At 40.6% G+C, this 18,387-nt stretch overlaps 1 protein-coding gene across 4 annotated transcripts in view; it reads left to right on the plus strand.

Annotated features, from left to right (window-relative positions):
* Positions 1–6,721: 6,721 nt before the first annotated feature.
* The window catches only part of CNOT6L (CCR4-NOT transcription complex subunit 6 like), a 120,181-nt gene continuing 108,515 nt past the window's right edge, over positions 6,722–18,387 (plus strand). Inside the window, exon 1 of one of the 4 annotated variants that reach the window (XM_065914751.1) lies at positions 6,722–7,150. Coding sequence is in view for 2 of the 4 variants with exons in the window: in XM_065914748.1 (XP_065770820.1) it covers positions 7,380–7,447 (68 nt within the window). In the remaining 2 variants the exon portion in view is untranslated. Of the gene's footprint in view, positions 7,151–7,323; positions 7,520–18,387 lie in introns of those variants that run through there. The other 3 variants (XM_065914752.1, XM_065914748.1, XM_065914750.1) reach the window with 3 other exon arrangements.

The raw sequence follows: 18,387 nt of genomic DNA on the forward strand, positions 1-18,387 counted from the left end.
AAACAAACTCTACTGACCTTTAGTGAGAGAGAGAGAAAAAAAAAAGAGGGAGAAAGGGACAGAGAGAGAAAGAAAGATTACTGGTTTCTGAAAACAGAGCATGAAAGTTTTGGTGAAAGTATCTAGCCTTGATTTAGATAAGTGTAATTAGAAGTTTGCTAGAGTAAAAACTTTTAGTTATGAAACTCAATGCAATGCTTTGACTCTATTTCTTTAGATACAGCAACCATTCAATCACAACTGAGGTGATGGATTATATTTATGCTACACCTATACCTAGGCTTCCTTTTGGGAAGCTGGGAAATAGTATTTCAGTTAAATGTGCTGCCACCAGAAATAAATTGAGGATAATTTTGCCCTGCCAGGAAAATGAATGAGATAGTTGGGATCCCAATGGCCATGGTATCTCTGATAGAAAGAAGCATCCATCCTTGTAGATGAATTAGAGAAAGTTCCTCCACTGGGTAGATGCTCCACTTGGCGAATCTCATTTCTTGGCAGGGTATCTTTGCAGATATGAAATGGTCCTGGCAGCCATCTTGGACTATGAGGTAGGAAAGAAAGATATGTTCTAAAGATGGCAAAGCCAAAGAGAAAAGGAGACATGTTCCTATTGACCATGGATGGGCCATATCAGTCCTGAATCAACTATTTGCAGACTTCTTTTATGTGAGAGAAAAATAAAATGTATTTTGTTTGTGACTGTTATTTCTGATTTCTTTTACTAGCAGCTAATTGCTAGTAAATTGACATATGGTATGATTTGAGAAGTACTATTCTTAATTAATGAATTAAACAAATGTTCCCTGAGCATCATGCGTCAGACACTCGGTGATGCTGTGATGTACTAGGAATAAAGACAGAGCTTACAGTCTAGGAAGTGAATGATGGATATGTACTTACACAGATAATTGTAGTATTCAGTGATAGGGTGGTTCAGTTTGCATACTGCATAAAAACATCTGGCTAAGAGGTGAGTGGGAGCTGTGTTCTAACAGATTGCGTTCACCCAGAGGGAGAAGTTTTCTAGTTCATCTCCACAAATGGGACACTTTTTAAAAAAAGACTGTAAATCAACTAATAATAATGCCTTATTGTCATTTCATTCAGTGATTTCCAAATTTATTGACAATATAGATGTGAATGTGTGGTGAGAACTCTAAATCAGAGATGTAGATTTGGGAGTTATAAGCATAAAGATGGTAGTTAAAACTTGGAGACACGTCTATCTAAGAAGAGTGTGTTTGAGTCCAGTTTTAAAAAATATATGGAAGTCTCAAAGAGGAAAAAGGGGTCTATTATGGTTATATGCCACTGAATATCTTCTCACTAAGCAGTGTCTTAAATTGCCATCGTTGTGATTTATATTTTTAAGTTACAGTTGTATCTCTATGTAACCACTTCTTAAAAATATCACTGGGGAGAATTAAACAAATGACAGGGTAGAAGAATGAAGAGAGTAGCTGAACTAGGTATCTAGAAATCAGTTTCTAAAACTGATTCGCCACTGACTGCATGGGTGATATTTAGCAAGTCACTTTGCTTTAGTTTCCTCATGTGGAAAATGAGGAAGTAAGACCAGGTGACCTTCAACATTTGGTAAACTATGATTCACCCAATAAGACTGTCCTGTTGTAGTTTAGATCAGTAATTTTCGAATTTATTTAGCAAAATTTAACCTTCTTTGAAAGACCTTTCATGCAGAAACACAACATATTGGTCAGAATGTTTGGTTGCAGAGGTCTAAGTCAAGTTACTTCAGACATACAAGAGAATTTACTAGTTAATATAACTGCACTATGAGTAGCTGGATCCCCAGGCTGATTGGCACCTGAGGCTGATGTTCCGCCGGGACTTACTCGCCACACTTCTCGTCTTTGTGTGATGGATTCATTCTACACAAAGCAGAGGGTAACCGTTGGCGACTCTCAAAACTTCCTTCTTCTTTCCTGCCTTCTTGTCTCAGATTACTACTATGGGGGACTCGCCCTTCTTCCCTTAGTTCTGCCTGAAAACATTCTGAGGAAGAACCCTGCTTGCTTTGCCTTGAGTCATATGCCCAGAAGGGCATGGCATCCCACTCCACTATTCTTGTCTGGAGAATCCCACGGGCAAAAGAGCCCGTAGGGCAACAGCCCGTAGGGTCTCAAAGAGGCGGACAGGACTGAAGTGACTTAACATGTATGCACGTAGTCAGGAAGTTGGGGGACTCTCTTGACATGCAACTGTCACTAGAATCATTTGTTTGTAGTACAAGGAATAGTTTCTTCTAAAGGGAAGGAGCATTGTTCACAGAAAAAGGAAAAGTCAGCAGTAGTCAAATAGATGGTCTATATGTAAAACAGAGGCTTACTAGTTGTGATCCCACCTATCTGTTCCCCTCTGCATGCCCTAAGTGGTTTCTGAAGCATATTTCTGAAGACTCCATGAAGATCATTGAGGTACAACATCAAAATAATTGATTTTATTGATTGAATAGCACACCAGATACCTCCAAATACTTAAAAAATTGAAGCACTGGATATTTATTGGTGGTGGTCATGGAACTTACCAGAACATTTCTAGAATGTAGGGAAATACTAGAGAGAATGGTGCTGATGATGATGGGGTTGGAGATTCTGAATATTCAGGGTTCAAGGGACTTGAGACTCGATCCTGGGAGTATAGAGAGAAGAGGCAGGAGGACATTAAAATGAATGTGGTCTACTTCATTATTTTATCTAGGACTAGGATATCATATGAGGCTTCCCGGATGGCTTAGCGGGTAAAGAATCTGCCTGCAATGCAGGAGACACAGAAGGTGTGGGTTCGATCCCTGGGTCAGGAAGATCCCCTTGAGGAGGAAATGGCAACCCACTCCAGTGTTCTTGCCTGAAAATCCCATGGAAGAGGATCCTGGTGAGCTACAGTCCAGAGAGTTGCAAAGCGTTGGACACAACTGAGTGACTGAGCACACAGTGTATCATACAGCACACTATTAAACATGGTGGAAAATGTTTATCTTTGACCAAGAGAGTGGAATGGTCCTCGGTGTCGTCCATAATCAAAACTAGAGAAAGGAACAAATAGGAGGTTGATGGAAAGAGAGAGTTGATGGACTGGAAGAGGTGTGGAGGCAATGAATGAAGCCACTTTTTTCTTAGATGAACATACCCATGGTATATGGCATCTCAAAAAATATTAGCCAAGGGGATAAAGGGGAAGGGAGGGAGAGGAATAAGATGAGTAAAGATGGGAAGATGGAGAGGAATATAGTTCAATAAAAGGTAGAATATGTCACTGGAATATAGTTTGGAGCCCTGTCAGGAGGTCTGGGAATTAAAAATTTAAGATCATCTTGATTAATACCTATTTAAATGTTGTACTAATGAATATCAGGTAAATTAGTTAATTATTTTATTAATTATAGTTTACTAAATAATTTAAATGCAATACTTGAAAAGTTTTACAGCTATTAGTATAGAAATGTGTACTAATATCAATAAAATAATATTTGATTCTTTATAAAGTAGTAATAACATTCTTAAGTTACAAAATTTAAATCTTTGCCTTTTGAGCAAGCTGCTCAACAGAATTTCAGAAAACAAAGGAATATAGTTATAAGGGATTTTACTGATCTGGCTACCCATGCTACCAACAGAAAAAACATGGAGAGATTAGATTTACTCAGATAAAATATTAATTGCTAATTTGGAAAAGATGCAGGTGGTCACTAGAACATTGTCTTTTTTTTTTTTTTTTTTGAGAAGTAATGAACCAATTCTGTTATAATGCAAATAAACATAAGTGTTTTCAGGACAAATTGTACCCTACACAATTCTACTATTAAACCATTTTGGTCAAAAAGGCCTTACTTAACCCAGAAGTTTTTACTTGGATAAATCATTTCTTTATAGAAATATTTTCTTATTGTGTTGTTATTTAAAAACATTTTTTTTCAATATATGCCTCCTTCTCTTTCAGTTCCCTAAAAACTCAGTTTTCAAAATCAGCTCTCTGCTTTTTTCTATACTTTCTCTTTCATAGAACTGTGTTCTCTTTCTCTCTTTTTTTAAATCTTCATTTAAAAATTACAACATCTGTCAAACATGGAAAATTCTCATGAAATAAGCTATCAAAATCAGGTTACTATTCTGTTGTGAACTTTGAACTACTATAAAACTGCTTTTTAAAAATGGCTTAGGTACTACTCTTTTGTTGTTGGAATGTCTTTTGGAGACTTATGGGGGAATTTTAAAAATATCAGTGAAGATTATGATTTCTCAGCTTTTGTACAGGGCCAGCTATTCGAAAATTATTATTCCTTTAATTTCATCTTCTTGCAAATGAGAAAAACAACCTATTTTTTGGACAACATGGTTATACTCATTAATATATGAAAATACGGCTTTCCTGTTTTTAGGGTGAGCCAATCTATTTTCGAAGGTGTAAAGGAAAGGCCCTGACAGTAGAGATTATTTAAGCTTAACTTGCATTCAATTGCCCCTTTTAAATAATAAAATTCACTATTCTTAACTCTATCACAATTCTAATTACTCAGTGGATCGTGATGCATTTAGTATTTAAATTAAAAGGCCAACAATGAACATGGCCTATGTAAATCTGAACTTCAGGATCAGCAAACCCAAACATTTATCAGAGCTTCTTCACCATCCACAGAGGTTCTCTCCTCCTTCCTCACTTCAGTCACTACTGACAGTTTGTCCGTGAGACTGGCAGGTATCACATGGCTCCAGTGAAACTGCTAGTGCCATCAATTTTATCCTCCTGGGCCTCATTGTGACTATTAATTTTTTGTTACCTTTCACACTTTCGTTTCTGGTGTGTTCTATGTGTTTCCTGTTTATGGGTTGGCTTCCCCTACAAAGACTGTAAGCTACTTAAGAACAGGGACCATATATATTTATTTTTGTATCTCTGATGAGAAACACAGTATCTGGAATATAATACACCCTCCAGAGATGTTTACTGTATATGAATGGCTAGGAATCTACTGAATATATATTTACAGGCATTTGAAAAAGTTTAAATCTGTGAGACTATCCCATCATCTGATTTATGTTTTTCAGGTGTTTATTTTCCTCTTTTCTTCATTATTTGGTAGTATTTCTCCTTGGGGCAAATGTTTCTACGCCAAGGAGAAATGCTGTGGCAAGATGCCACTGAGGCGGGTTTACTATTCTGGGCTCCTGAAGTGACTTGTTTGGCTTTGTCCATTACAAAGCCTTAGAATCAAGATCGTTAGGAGTGAGTGGTACTTCTTTTACGATTAGGCCATTTTCAGACCCATTTACAGAAGCTGGTTTGGGGGTGATGTTGCTAGGCAGGGAAATGGAAACAACGTAGATGGAAAACAAAGTAGCCTGCGGTCTTCTACGTCTTGAGGGGCTTCTCTAATTACTCACTCACACTTCCTGGTGACAAAGCTGAAACTAATGCAATTCTTCTTTTGGTGGACTCTTTCAATAACTGCTCCGTTGTGGCTAAATGATGATTTGCATTTTTACAGCAACTTTTACCCCAAGAGGTGAAGACTTTTTACATTAAATAATAGGGTCTAAGATTAATTGCAACCAACACCACGTGTTTAGTGTGCTAAACACCGCCCCTGTGGGTGGGTGGGTGCGTGGGGAATCCTGAACACTGCTAATATACCCTTGACACTGGTAAGTACGCAAGCCGGGAGCATGCATTGGGAAAGAGATTATGCAAAACTCTGTAACAGCAGTATTTTGCCTCTAGAGCTGGTTTGTTTTCGGACTGCTGGTGGTAAAAGCTGAAGTTGACCCGCAAAAACAAAATAAACCCCATAAACTTAAAATGTCAAGGCCACATACGCCAAGTAAACATTCATATTGCTAGCTTACACTGCCGTTTTAACTCTGTTCACGGCCAAGCAAATGTATTTCTACTTTGAGAGGGGAGCCTCAGAAAATAAATAGGACAGGGTTAACGTAAAGCGTCACAGGTTCTTTTATTTACCTCTCGCAATGCAACTTACAGATGTTACACGTTAAAAAAAAAACTTAAACCACAGAAGATGTCAGGAAACATTTTCTTCGGTCACTTCCTTCATCTCACCTGGCGTCCCAATCGCCGCCTTGAGCAGCGCTGGCTGGGCTTCGCGGTCAGGCCGCCTCAGGCTAGCGCGCAGCAAACAGCGCCGAGTCCCCGCGCGAACACCGGGTGAGGCGGGATCGCTAGTATCTTCCCGCCACCCACCGTGGCTTTGCGGCTGTGTCTTTCTGATAACCGACCAGCCTCCCCGGCTCGTCTCTTCACTCAAGCCAAGAGAAACGAGTAAGAAAACAGCAAGGGTAAAGGAGAAAATAGGCAAGAGAACTGGCAGTCCTGCGCGCACGCGCACTACGGCCAAACGCGGCGCTCCGGGGGCGGGGCCAAGGCGCGGCGCTGAAGCTCCGCCTCCTCCCCCTCACCCCACCCCTCCGCGCGGGGGAGTGACTGACTCTCGCCAGCCCCTCCACGTCAATCAACCCTCCTCCTTCTCGCACTCTCCGCACCTTGTTATTAATCTCAATACCGATATCGCGCGGACGCCTCTCCCCCGACTCTCGGGGGTGTGAACGTGTGTGAGCGAGAGCGGAGGCACCGAAAGCTGGCGTCTCGGTGCAGCACTCTCGGCCCCGGCAGCAGCAGGCGCAGCAGCAACCCCCGCAGCGGCGGCAGCCCCAGCGCCTGGAGGCCAAGGCCAAGGCTAGGCTCTGCGCGGCTCTCGGAGTAATAGCCGCGGCTCCGGCGGCTGCGGGGGCGCAGCTTCCTCGGGCAGGGCCCTTCGCGTCGGCGGCCGCGGCCGCGGGGCCTCTCCTGCGCGTCCAGGGTCACCGTCCCCGAAGCCCGGCGGCGCGGCCCTCGGTCCCTTCCCCGCCCCCCCATCCGTCTCCTTCTCGCTCCCCTCAGCCGCCCTTCTCGCCGCCGCCTTTGCGGTTCCTCAGGCGGCCCGGCCCGGCCCGCCCGCCCCGCGTCCCCTCCGGCCGGTGCCTCTCCCCCCGGCGGGCTGCCTGCATGTCTTTGCTGCCCTCAGCCCCGCCGCCACCGCCGCCGCCGCCTCCCCCGCCGCCGCAGCACCAGCAGCAGCCGCCCCGCCGCCGCCGCCGCCGTCGCCGCCCGGACCCCGGCGCGCTGAATGCAGGTGAGGAGAGGGGCGCAGGCCCTCGGGGGACCCCAGGCCCGGGCGCTCTGCGCGCCCGTCCCGCGCGAGCCAGGATCCGGGCCCGGCCCGCCGCCGCCGCGGCTTCCCTTCGGGGCGGGCTGGCGGGAGCGAGGCCCGCCCGTGGGTGTTTATGTTTGCGTCTGCGGCCGCGACTCCGGAGGGGAAGCATCTGTGGGGGCCGGGTGCGCGCGCGCGCGCGCGTGTTTGTATGTGTGTTTCCCCTGCCGCGGGGAAATGGCTGCTGTTGCTCCTTCTGGGCTGGAGGAAGAGAATGAGGTAGAGTGTTTTCGTGCCTTCGAGTAGCATCGAGAACGTTGGGCAGAGGAGCGCGACTCCTGGGGAAATGAGGTGGGAGAGGGCCGAATGTGCGTGGGGGTTTGTGCGAGTTGGGACTCTGGCGGGCGGCGAGGCGGCCGGAGGACCCACAGCGAGTGGGTGTGTGTCGGGTGCGGGGCTGACCCGCGTCTCTTTCGGAGGCGGCGAAGGTTCCGGTGTGCGCGCGTGCGGTGTATGTATGTATGTGTGTGTGTGTGTGTGTGTGTGTTGGGGGCTGGTCCGCGCCCAGGGCCCGGGATTCTGGGGGCCGATTCAGAGTGTCCGGGACCCCCGAGTGGCGCGTCCCTCCCCCCTTTGTGGCCGAGACTCCCGAGAGCCTCGCGGGTGAGAGCTGTCCCGCGGGGGCCCGGGAGGGTGAGTGTGTTCGCGGCTCAGGCACAGCAACCGGGCCCGGGAGCCGCGGGTCGGGGCCGCGCCGCTGTTCCCGGGGCCGCGGCAGGAAGCGCGCTGGCCTGCAGCGCGGCCTAACCGCCTCGGCTCCCGCCCGCCCGCCGACCGGCCTCCCTGCCTCCCGCCGGCCTCCCCGGACGCCTCGCGGGGCGCGGGGCCCTGCCTCAGGCCTGGGCAGGTGAGGGTCGGAGGCGGGACGCGCGGATCGCCGCCGCCTCAGCCGCCCCCGCGTCTCCTGAGAAGCGGCGAAGGCAGATTTTGGCGTTCCAACTGCGAGCTCTGCCCCTGGCCGGCGGTGGGACCCGAGGGAAAGTGAATCTAAGCAGTAAATCTCGCGAAGATGCGGTGTCGAGGTCCCTTCTTTAGATCCTTTCCTTAAGGCTGTGTGTGGAGGGACGAAGTACATATTTCCTTTTTTCTTTTTTTCGTTGCAGATACTTTCCCGTTGATAATACTTACGCATTTTTTTTTTAAGATAAAATTTTTTTTCAGAGGGGCGGGGGAAGAAATGGAAGCTGGCTTCCCTGTCCTGTGGTGGTGGTAGGATTGGATGGATTCTGTGCGTTTGAAATTGTTTTATCCTGCCTCCTAGGGGGAAAGGCGTGTACGCGCCGAGCTGAGGAGGTCGGTGAGGAAGAGGAAGTTACTGGAGCTGTCATCCTCCTCAGCACGGCCAACTCTCGCGCTTAGGCTGTTCAGATGCATTGTGTTGATGGAGTCGAGTACACAGGGGAAGCGCAGAACTGTATTTCAGGGGATACTGCCTTACTGGCTCTAGTTCCCTTAATTATCAATCGAGATAGTCACGTATTGAATACAAACAAGTTTTCCCTCACAGTCTCCAAAACCTAGAGCAAGCCGCCTCTTTTGTCTGCTCTAAGCGTGTGCTCTTAGAAAGCTATTTTGAGAGTAGTTTAAGCAGAACGCAGCTGTAAAGGTAGATCTGCTGCCAGTAGGCGTACGCTGCATCTCAGAACCAAGTATCAATGGTATTTGGATGCTTATTTGCTATTTACTTCATCTTTCCCACTCTCTAATTGCGTCGAGTTAGCGCATCTAGCTGAAAGCTCAGTGGATGAAATCGTTATACAGATTCGATCCTTGTTGGTCACGCTCTGTATCATGTCCAGAGGTTGCTCCTTTCTGAACCTGGTCTCACAAAGAAATGTTTCCTGCTGTTCGTGGGGAAGTGTCAGGGGGAAGAGGAGGAAGGGTGGCGAGCTGTTTTCTGTGACCACTACTGGAAAAACAACACAGGTAGTTTAGTGGGCAGAGGACTTGTTTTACGGACCTCAGAACTCTGGCTGTGCCATTTCTCTTAGTTCTTTCACTTTGGCAAGATACCTGATGTCTCTTGAGTCTGTTTCTTCATCAGTAACAAGGAGATAAGACATTTATAGTAAGATCCTGAGGGTAAATTGGGGGAAAAAAAAAAAAAAATCTTTGGGACATAGTAGCTGCTTAGTTAAATATTAGTTTTTTTTTTTTTCCTCCTGCAGCCCAGACTGTGGGCACTGAGAAACGTGTAAGTACAAATACTCATTGGATTACTGAGAGCAATATTATGTCACCGTATGTTAAAAATCAAGACAATAGAATATTTGAGTCCTTTGATATACTTAAGGTATTGAATATATCTAAACAACGTTAAATGTTGTATATTAGAAGTCTTTTTCTTAGAACGAAGACTGTCAGTAAAATAGCCTAGTGTCCTAATTTATAGAGACTATTTGGTCATACTTGATTTGTTTTCATATTTTTGAATAGGGCATCTTTCAGTTTCATTTACTCTCTTTTTTTGAGTTCTTGCTATGTAGTCCTGGAAAAAAATTTTAAACTACATACAGCACATATATATTAAGACACAGTCAAGTGTAAAAAAGGATCAAGGGCCTAGAGCTTATTTATAAATATAAGTACCATGCAATTCCCATGCAGTTGTTTCAGTTCAAAACTTATGGAATATTTTCCTGAATGGAAGCAAAAATTTTCTATCAGTAATTTCAAAAATCTTCTATCAAAAATCAACTTTCAGTAATTTTCCATTTTTTAAAATTCTGTGAGGAGTGGTAAATGTGTTGTTCATTTAATTTTAATTGTATTGTTGGGGGGGGGGTGGATAGTGAAACGGAGTTTAAGGTAAAGGCAACAGAGAGATTAAATAGTTTTTTTATTTGCTGAAGGCAGGGTGAAGATGATGTGGGAGGAGTTTCATTAGTTTAAATTTGTAATGTCTCTGTTTACTAACACCAGGTTTCCTTAGGCCTTGTATCATTATTATTTATATCAGCAATGTTAAGCTTAAAAAAACCCAAGTAAAGCATTAAAATTTTAACACATTTGTGAAGTATGTTTGTAAAGGATAGGAAATGGAAAATGTCATGGTTTTGTTAAAGTGTATATATTATGGGTGTGTGTGCATTTACAGTGGACAGAATTATCTGCCATATGGTTATATTTAAAGGAAAAATTCTTTTAAATTAGGGATAATTTTTAATACTTTAAAAACAATAAAATGGAAATGAATTTTGCCCTTAACTCAGGCAAAATTTGGTAATTTTCATTAGACATTATGAATTATTATTAGACAATATTACTATAATAATTTGAGTTTTTTAATTGGGAGAATTGAGAAAGACATTTTTATCATGAAATAATGAAAATAATCATGAAAATAAATGTTAATGAAATAGTATATTAAGATAAGTGAACAGTGAACTTTATTATTTACAGTGGGACTCCTCTTGCTGTCATTTAAAGTAGTTACTTTACAAGAAAATTAAGGTGGAAAATTGTTTAGGTTTTAAAATTTAATGCTACTTAAATGGGCTTTTAGATAATCTTTGCAAAGTAGCCCTTATAAATATTTTTAATTAGGGGGAATTGAAATATTTAATATTCATGCATATTTTACTTTGGGTAATGCTAATTAGGGTAATAAATACATTCCAAAATTTCAGTGGCTTAACATATGCAAGTTTGTATTTTGCTCACATTAATAGACTAATGCAGGTGCTCCTTGTTAGCAGGCTTGTGGCTTTTCTCCATGTGGTAATTGAGGGACATAGACGCCTTACATCTTATGTCTCCACTGTTCCCTGGAGCCTTGGAGCCCTGCCTGTAGCCTACAGGACATTTAAGAACCCCCAAAGACAAACATCTGCCCGCATTTCATTGGTAATAATTTGTCACAGAGCCTTGTTTGATGCAAGGGGGGTGGGATTGTAGTCCCTGGGTGGTGAACAGCTTGGGGCATTTCATGAAGTTATTTCAGATGGTAGCATATATTTGTGAAATTATGTCTAAAAGGTGAATTATAATACTTAAAATTGCTTTCCTTCTTCAAAAAGTAAAGTTGTGTGAAGAGGTTGGGGAGCAGTGGGAAGAGAAGGGAAGGGGTAAGAGCCACAGGAGGAGGATAGAAGGACTTCTCTTCAAAGGTGGGTTTGAATGACAAGTAAATGTCAGTAGCTATTTAAAGATACAGATTTTACAAAGAACATTACAACTGGATTTTATAACCTTTAGTGGGTCTCTCCTGTACTCTCCAGTTATTGATTGCCGTTGTGGTCTACTGGGTTCTGGCTGTTTGAATTATTTCTCTTTGTACTTTGAAAGCTGTTAACTTTGAATTTCAGTTTCTGAAGTATAGTTTCATGGGAAACATATTTGAATTTTCTTTTTCTTTCGGGATAGAGCATTATTATCATTATTAATTTAAAGAAATATCATATAGATTGACCTTACTGTTTTTTTCATGTTTTCTGTTGCTGTTTTTGTAATTCTAAAGTCATTGTAACTAATATTTTGTGAGCCTTAACCCAGAAAGAGCAATAAAATCATCAAATAAACAACAAAGACTTAATTATTAACTTGTGCTCATGTTTCATGATGAAAATACTACAACTTTCTTTGACCACCTGCTAATACTGAACCTTTAAATTAACTTTATTTCTGGACAACTTTAATTTTAATTGAATTGCAGTTTTATTCTTTTATTGTCTAAGATTGTTCTAATTTGAAAACTTGCTCTAGGTACACTTTTATTTGTCTTTATTCTGAAGAATTTGGTTAGGAATCTGGGGAGTTTTGTGTATTTCTGTATTCCCCCAAAGGAAGATTTTAGAGTAAGTCTGACTAACTTCTATACGCTAAGTAATTTCTAATGTTTTGCATTTTGAAAATTAGAAACCCTATTTGAGGGCCTGTTCTGTACCCATTATTATGTTGTTGTTTAGTCGCTAAGTTGTATCTGACTCTCTTGCAATCCCATGGCCTGTAGCCTGCCAAACTCCTCTGTCCAAGGGATTTCACAGGCAAGAATACTGATGCGAGTTGCCAGGGGGATCTTCTCTATCCAGGGATCTAACCCACGTCTCCTGCATTGGCAGGCAGGGTCTTTACCACCGAGCCACCAGGGAAGCCCACCCATTATTGTACTTGGTTCTAAAAGGAAAGAAATAGAAGAGACTGTTGTGAATCTTATAGCTTTTGAATAAGTGAAGTAAGGCATATAATTTAGTTATTTCAATACAATAAGTGAACAAGTGGGAGTTACTGCAATATAAACTCTTTACAGGCATTCTGAGAGAGAGTAACAAAATGGATTGGTGGGTGGGCCAGGGACTATTCAAAAGTTGAGAATTTTTTTGGTTAACAGCTTTTCTTGAGATATAATTCACTTATAGAAGTAGCCCATTTAAAATATATAACTCAGTAGTGTTTAGTATATTCACATTTGTGTAGCTATCCCAAAATTTATAGAACATTATAGTCACCTGAAATATAAATCCTGTATTCTTTGAGTTATCTTTCATTTCCCCTTGTCCTTAATTCTAGGCAAACACTGATCTACTTGTATTTCCATATAAATTTTAGGATTAGCTTATCAATTTCTGCAAAGAAGCCAGCTGGGATTTTGATAGGAATTGTGTAAGTCTGTAGCTCGATTTGGGGAGCATTACCATCTTGACAATTTTAAATAAGTCTTCCTGTTTATGAAAATGCTTTATGAAAAATCTTTCCATTTATTTAGATCTTTAATTTGTTTTGACAGTGTTCTGTAGTTTTCAGAGTATAAGTTTTACGGTTCATTTGTTGTATTATTCCTAAGTATTTTATTCTTTTAGATGCTGTTGTAAAAAGAATTTTTTATTTCATTTTTGGGCTGCTCACTGCAAATATATAAAAATACAATTGACTATTGTGTGTTGATCTTGTATTTTGCAGCCTTGCTGAACTTGTTTATTAGTTCTAATAGTTGTTTTTTAAATGGATTCCCTCTGATTTTCTGTATACCAAAGATCATGTCACCTGTAAATAAGTTTTACTTCTTTTCCAGTCTGGATGCATTTTATTTTGTTTACTTGCCTAACTGCCCTGGCTAAACCCTTCGGTCCTTTGTTGAAGTGTCAAGAGCAGATATTCTTGTCTTGTTTCTGGTCTTGGGAGGAAAGCATTCTTTCTTCCACTATTAACTGTGATACTGGCTATGGGGTTTTCATAGATGCTGTTTGTCAGATTAAGGAAGTTTCCTTCTGTTCTAGTTTGTTGAGTGTTTTTATCATGAAGCAGTGTTGAGGTTGAGTTTTGAGGGAAGTATGAAATAAGTAAACAAATGAAGATGCTAAGTCTGGTAGTAAGTGGCAGGTAACGATGCTTAACTTGTTTGGGAAAGAGGGGCTAAGCTTTTCCCCCTTCTTTTTCCCTCTTCCTTTTCTCTCTTCCCTATCCCTTTCATGCTCTCTAAGTGTCTTCCTATTAATACGGATACACATTTGGAGGTCTTTAAGCCTTTAGTGAAGATTTTTTGAATAATTCATATTTCTTGATCAGTGGAGAATATTGCTTCTTTTGAAAACATTCATTAAAAACAGTGTGGAGAATTTTTAATATTAGTTTGATGGCTAGGTTGGAGGGGGACACAGGAAGCAGGGAGAAACTAAATCATAAATGAATTACTAAACATTGAACCGTGAGTATTCTTTGGAAGGACTGATGAAGCTACAATACTTTGGCCACCTGATGCGAAGAGCTGACATACTGGAAAAGACCCTGATGCTGGAAAAGATTGGGGGCTGGAGAAGGGGGTGACAGAGGATGAGATGGTTGGATGGCATTACTGACTCAATGGACATGAGTTTGCGCAAACTCTGGGAGATGGTGAAGGACAGGGAAGCCTGATGTACTGCATCCCACGGGGTTGCAAAGAGTTGGACATGACTTAGTGACTGAACAACAACAAAGCAATTGGGAAAAAGGGAACAAAGCTTTGTGATATCAAGCGTATGTTCAATTAAGAATTCCATGTTTACATTGAACCTGGTTGTCACCTGATTTTTTCCCAAAACATTTCAGCATCAGTTGTTTTGCTTCTGTAAGTTTTCTGCATAGTGTTCTATGAAATTTAATAGATTGTTAAAGGAAATTTTGCTCTGCAAGGTAAGGTTATATTTCACTTGATGTGGTGATTATTCTTCATTTACTTTTTGAAATTTTAATTGTTTAAATAATTGATTAAATAATTTTTAAAAAAAATTTCTGTCCTTCATGTTGTCTCAGAAATCAAGTAACTTTGGGTCTAGCTAGGAATTCTTCAGTTTACAAGGCAAAAACTGATAAGTAGTAACAGAATTTTTGTTTTGTATTCTCTTTTGTAGCAGGATTATTACTTTTCATTAATTTTTTAGTCACTTTAAAATCTCTCTACAGCTGAAATTTTATTCCTAATTTTTTGAAGAATAAGTAGTTCACTTTGCTGTGAGGCTCAATATTTCATACTAAATGGACATCTGGTAATTGTGGCTTTTAGATTGTTTTCATTTATTAACAGTAGAAATTGGTGACCCAGATTGGTGATACAAAATAGAAGTTACAACACTTTATCTTTCTTAATATTCATCTTTTGCAGAGAGAACCTCTCTGTAATATTATACAGCTTAGAATCTTTTTATTTTTCTTTTCCTAAATTACTTAGATTCCCTAAGTGAATAAAATAGATTAGTTGTATAATACCAGTTACAAATAGTGCTAAGAGAATGAATAAATTTAGGATACACCAACCTTAATTTCTTTCTGTACAAAAACTTTGTTGGGATCTTTACATGTATATCCGTTGCTTTCTGATCATAATGTTTATATTTAAGTAAAACCAATAAAACTGACAGCATATGTTGTACTATAGATTCCTATGTAGTATAGTCACCTGCAAAATTGACATACAAATTTGTGAAGTAATATATTGAGATTATGTATAGAATGATAACCTTGAAATAACAAGAATGTGAATCAGCAAAGTATATCTAACCTATTAATAAATATTTATTAAGCTTCTATTGGCTATGTACTGTTATGTTTAGGATTCTGGAGAATACTTTCAGAATATAGTCTTTCATACTAGAAAGTGGAACTTGTATTTATTGGACTACTGAATACTAAGGACTATAAAAGCCATCCCCTTCCCTTTTAAATGTGTAATCTAAATTAGTATTCATAAAAATCCTGTGAATTAGACAATATGATTCTCATTGTCTTGCTGCTTAAGAATGTGAGCCTTTGATCCTTCACTTTTCTAGTTCTTGGGAAACTTATTTAACTTCTCCATGCTTTAGTTTCCTCATCTGTAATAGGGAGATAGTAATTGATAGTCCTTATCTTACAGGGAAGATTAAATGAAATAGTGCCCATAAAATGCTTATAACAGTGTGGCACATCTGAAGTGAAAAAGCAAAGCAAAACTAGAAAACTCTTATGTGGTAGCTATGACTGTTTCGTGTTGTTAGGAGCCATACAAGTTAAATAACAAACCTTAAACATTGAAAAACCAGTATTTAAAACAAGGTCTGTTTGACTCCAAAATATTTACTCTTAACACTACTTTCACTTATAGTGGATGTAAGCCTGATTAAGTAGTAAGCTAGTGAAGGCAAGTATGCTAAGTAACAAAGAGCATTAAGTGCTGTATCATATACCAGAGTACATATGGGTGTGTGGCCTACAGGGATACAGAGAGGAGGTAGAAGTTGATCTCACCTGTAATAGTACGAAGGAAGGAAAGGAGAAGTTAATGGATTACTGCAGCATTCTTGCTTGTTTCCTAACATCCATTGCTGTTTTAACTTCTGTTTCTTTGTATGTGTTATCATCAGAGAAATCCTATAAAGATTTATTCAGTATTTAAAATTCTTAATAATGTTATTATTTTTTGGTTGCCTATTTTGTGCTAAGGATAGGAGGTGGCAAAATTTGTATGTGAAAGGCCATAAGGTAAACATTTTGGCTCTGTGGGTTGCAAGATCTCTGTTCTATATTCTTTCTTTCTTTTGTTAAATAAACAATCCTTTAAAAGTGTAAAACCATTCATTGCTGGCAGACCAAGCCGTAGTTTATTGACTCCTGTGCTAGAATCTTGGCAAAATTGATATTATCAATTCCTATTTTGTATTTGAGGAAACTGAAGCTTAGAGAGGCAAATTTGATGAAAGTCACATAGCAAATAAATGACACAAGAGGTCGAATTCAGATTTAGGTCATGGGAATTCCTCAACTTGTCTGCTTTCCAGCATATCCTGCTGCTACTTACTGCTTTTGGAATAAAATGGAGCTTTCATAGCACTATATGTGAGGCTCATTATGATTTTGTCCCCTTGTACCTTTGCAGTTTTATCATTTATTACTTCTCTCTTCAGACATATTCTTGAATCTAGCCAAAATGAGTGACTTTTATATAGTCTGGTTTTGCTTTATATGTGCCTACAATACCTCATACTTTATGATCTCACAGATTTCTTTAATAATTCTCGTTAGGTGCTCCAACTCCAGGAAACCTTGCCTCCCCCTCTAGTCTTTGCTTTATGCTCTTTCTCTGCTTCCCTAGCATCTGTGCATCCCTCTTTTGTGGCATTCTCCACACTGTCTTGTATTACGTGGTTTATGTCTCTGCTTTCTCATTAAACAGATTTTTAAAGAATATTTATTTGACTGCACCAGGTCTTAGCTGTGGCATGCAAGATCTATAATTGAGGCATTTGGGATCTAGTTCCCCGACCAGGGATTGATTCCCGGGCTCCAACATTTGAACATGGAGTCTTAGCCAGTGGACCACCAAGGAAGTCTGTGCGCTAAGTCACTTCAGTCATACCCTACTCTTTGCAACCCCGGGGACCCCAGGGTCCTCTGTCCATAGGATCCTCCAGACAAGAACACTGGAGTGGGTTGCCATTCCTTCCTGTAGGAGTTCTTCCCAACCCAGGGATCGAACCTGTGTCTCTTACATCTGCAGGCAGGTTCTTTACCACTAGCGCCACTTGGAAAGCCAAGAGGAGTCTCCTAGACTGAGATTTAAGTATTTGTTACAAAGTAGGAGCTTAACCCCTACTATGTACTAAGTGTTTAGTATATTTTAGGGGCCTAGTAACTGTTTATTGAAGGAATGAATGAATCAAATGGCATTGCAAATCTTAGAAGTTATATCAGCAAATATGTAGCAGCAGAAAGTCACGCATCCAGATTCGAGGAGGAGAGAGACATTGAGTTAATATCTGGTTAAATTCTGGAATTTCAGTGTGAACGACGGAGGTGATAGGGCAAATTGGAGCATGATTATTATGGAGGGGTTTGAATGAGGAATTTCAGTTTTATCCGAGGTTTAACTGGAGAGGACCAAGTGGCTTTTAACATCTATAAATTAGATTTCTCTTATTAATACATGAATTTTATGTCATAGTATTGTTTGAATGATATGGGACATGGCTATAGAATTGTTTTGATTAATAACTATTAATAATTATTGCAGATATGGCTCTAGAATCATGTCATTATCAATACTATTAAAGACATTGGGAGCATTGAGTGATTTGGAGAGATTGGGGCAGTTTGAAAATAATTATTTAAGAAGATTAATCTGGTTGAGATATGCAGAATCAGTTGATCAGAATGAGAGAAGGGAGGCTCTTTTTTAAAGAATTAAAATAAGAAGTGATACGTCAGGAGAGAGATCTGTGTCAATTGGGATAGAAAAGAAAGCATTTAAGTGACATCAGTGATTGAAAATGAAGACAAGAAGTTAGAGGCAACTGAAATCTGGAGGAGGATCTGGTTTGGGGAAGACAATTTTGAATTTTGTATTAGACAAACTGATTAAAACTGGAACTGATCTATTTTTGTCTGAATTTAGGCCCTGCTTACTTTATGCCTGAATAATTAGAATACGCTATGATTGGTTTTCCCTTCCTCTGTCTACTATGTGGGTGTTACGCTCGGATATGAGTGGATGTTTGGTTGTATGGTCTCTTTGGCGTTCCGGAGAAGACTGTGGAGCCTTTATGAAATAATGATTTTAACTGAATGCTGCTGCTGCTAAGTTGCTTCAGTCATGTCCTACTCTGTGCGACCCCATAGACAGCAGCCTACCAGGCTCCTCTATCCCTGGGATTCTCCAGGTGAGAATACCGGAGTGGGTTGCCATTTCCTTCTCCAATGCATGCACATTT

This window comes from Muntiacus reevesi, chromosome 22 (genome assembly GCF_963930625.1).
Source record: "Muntiacus reevesi chromosome 22, mMunRee1.1, whole genome shotgun sequence".
NCBI classification, from domain to species: domain Eukaryota; kingdom Metazoa; phylum Chordata; class Mammalia; order Artiodactyla; family Cervidae; genus Muntiacus; species Muntiacus reevesi.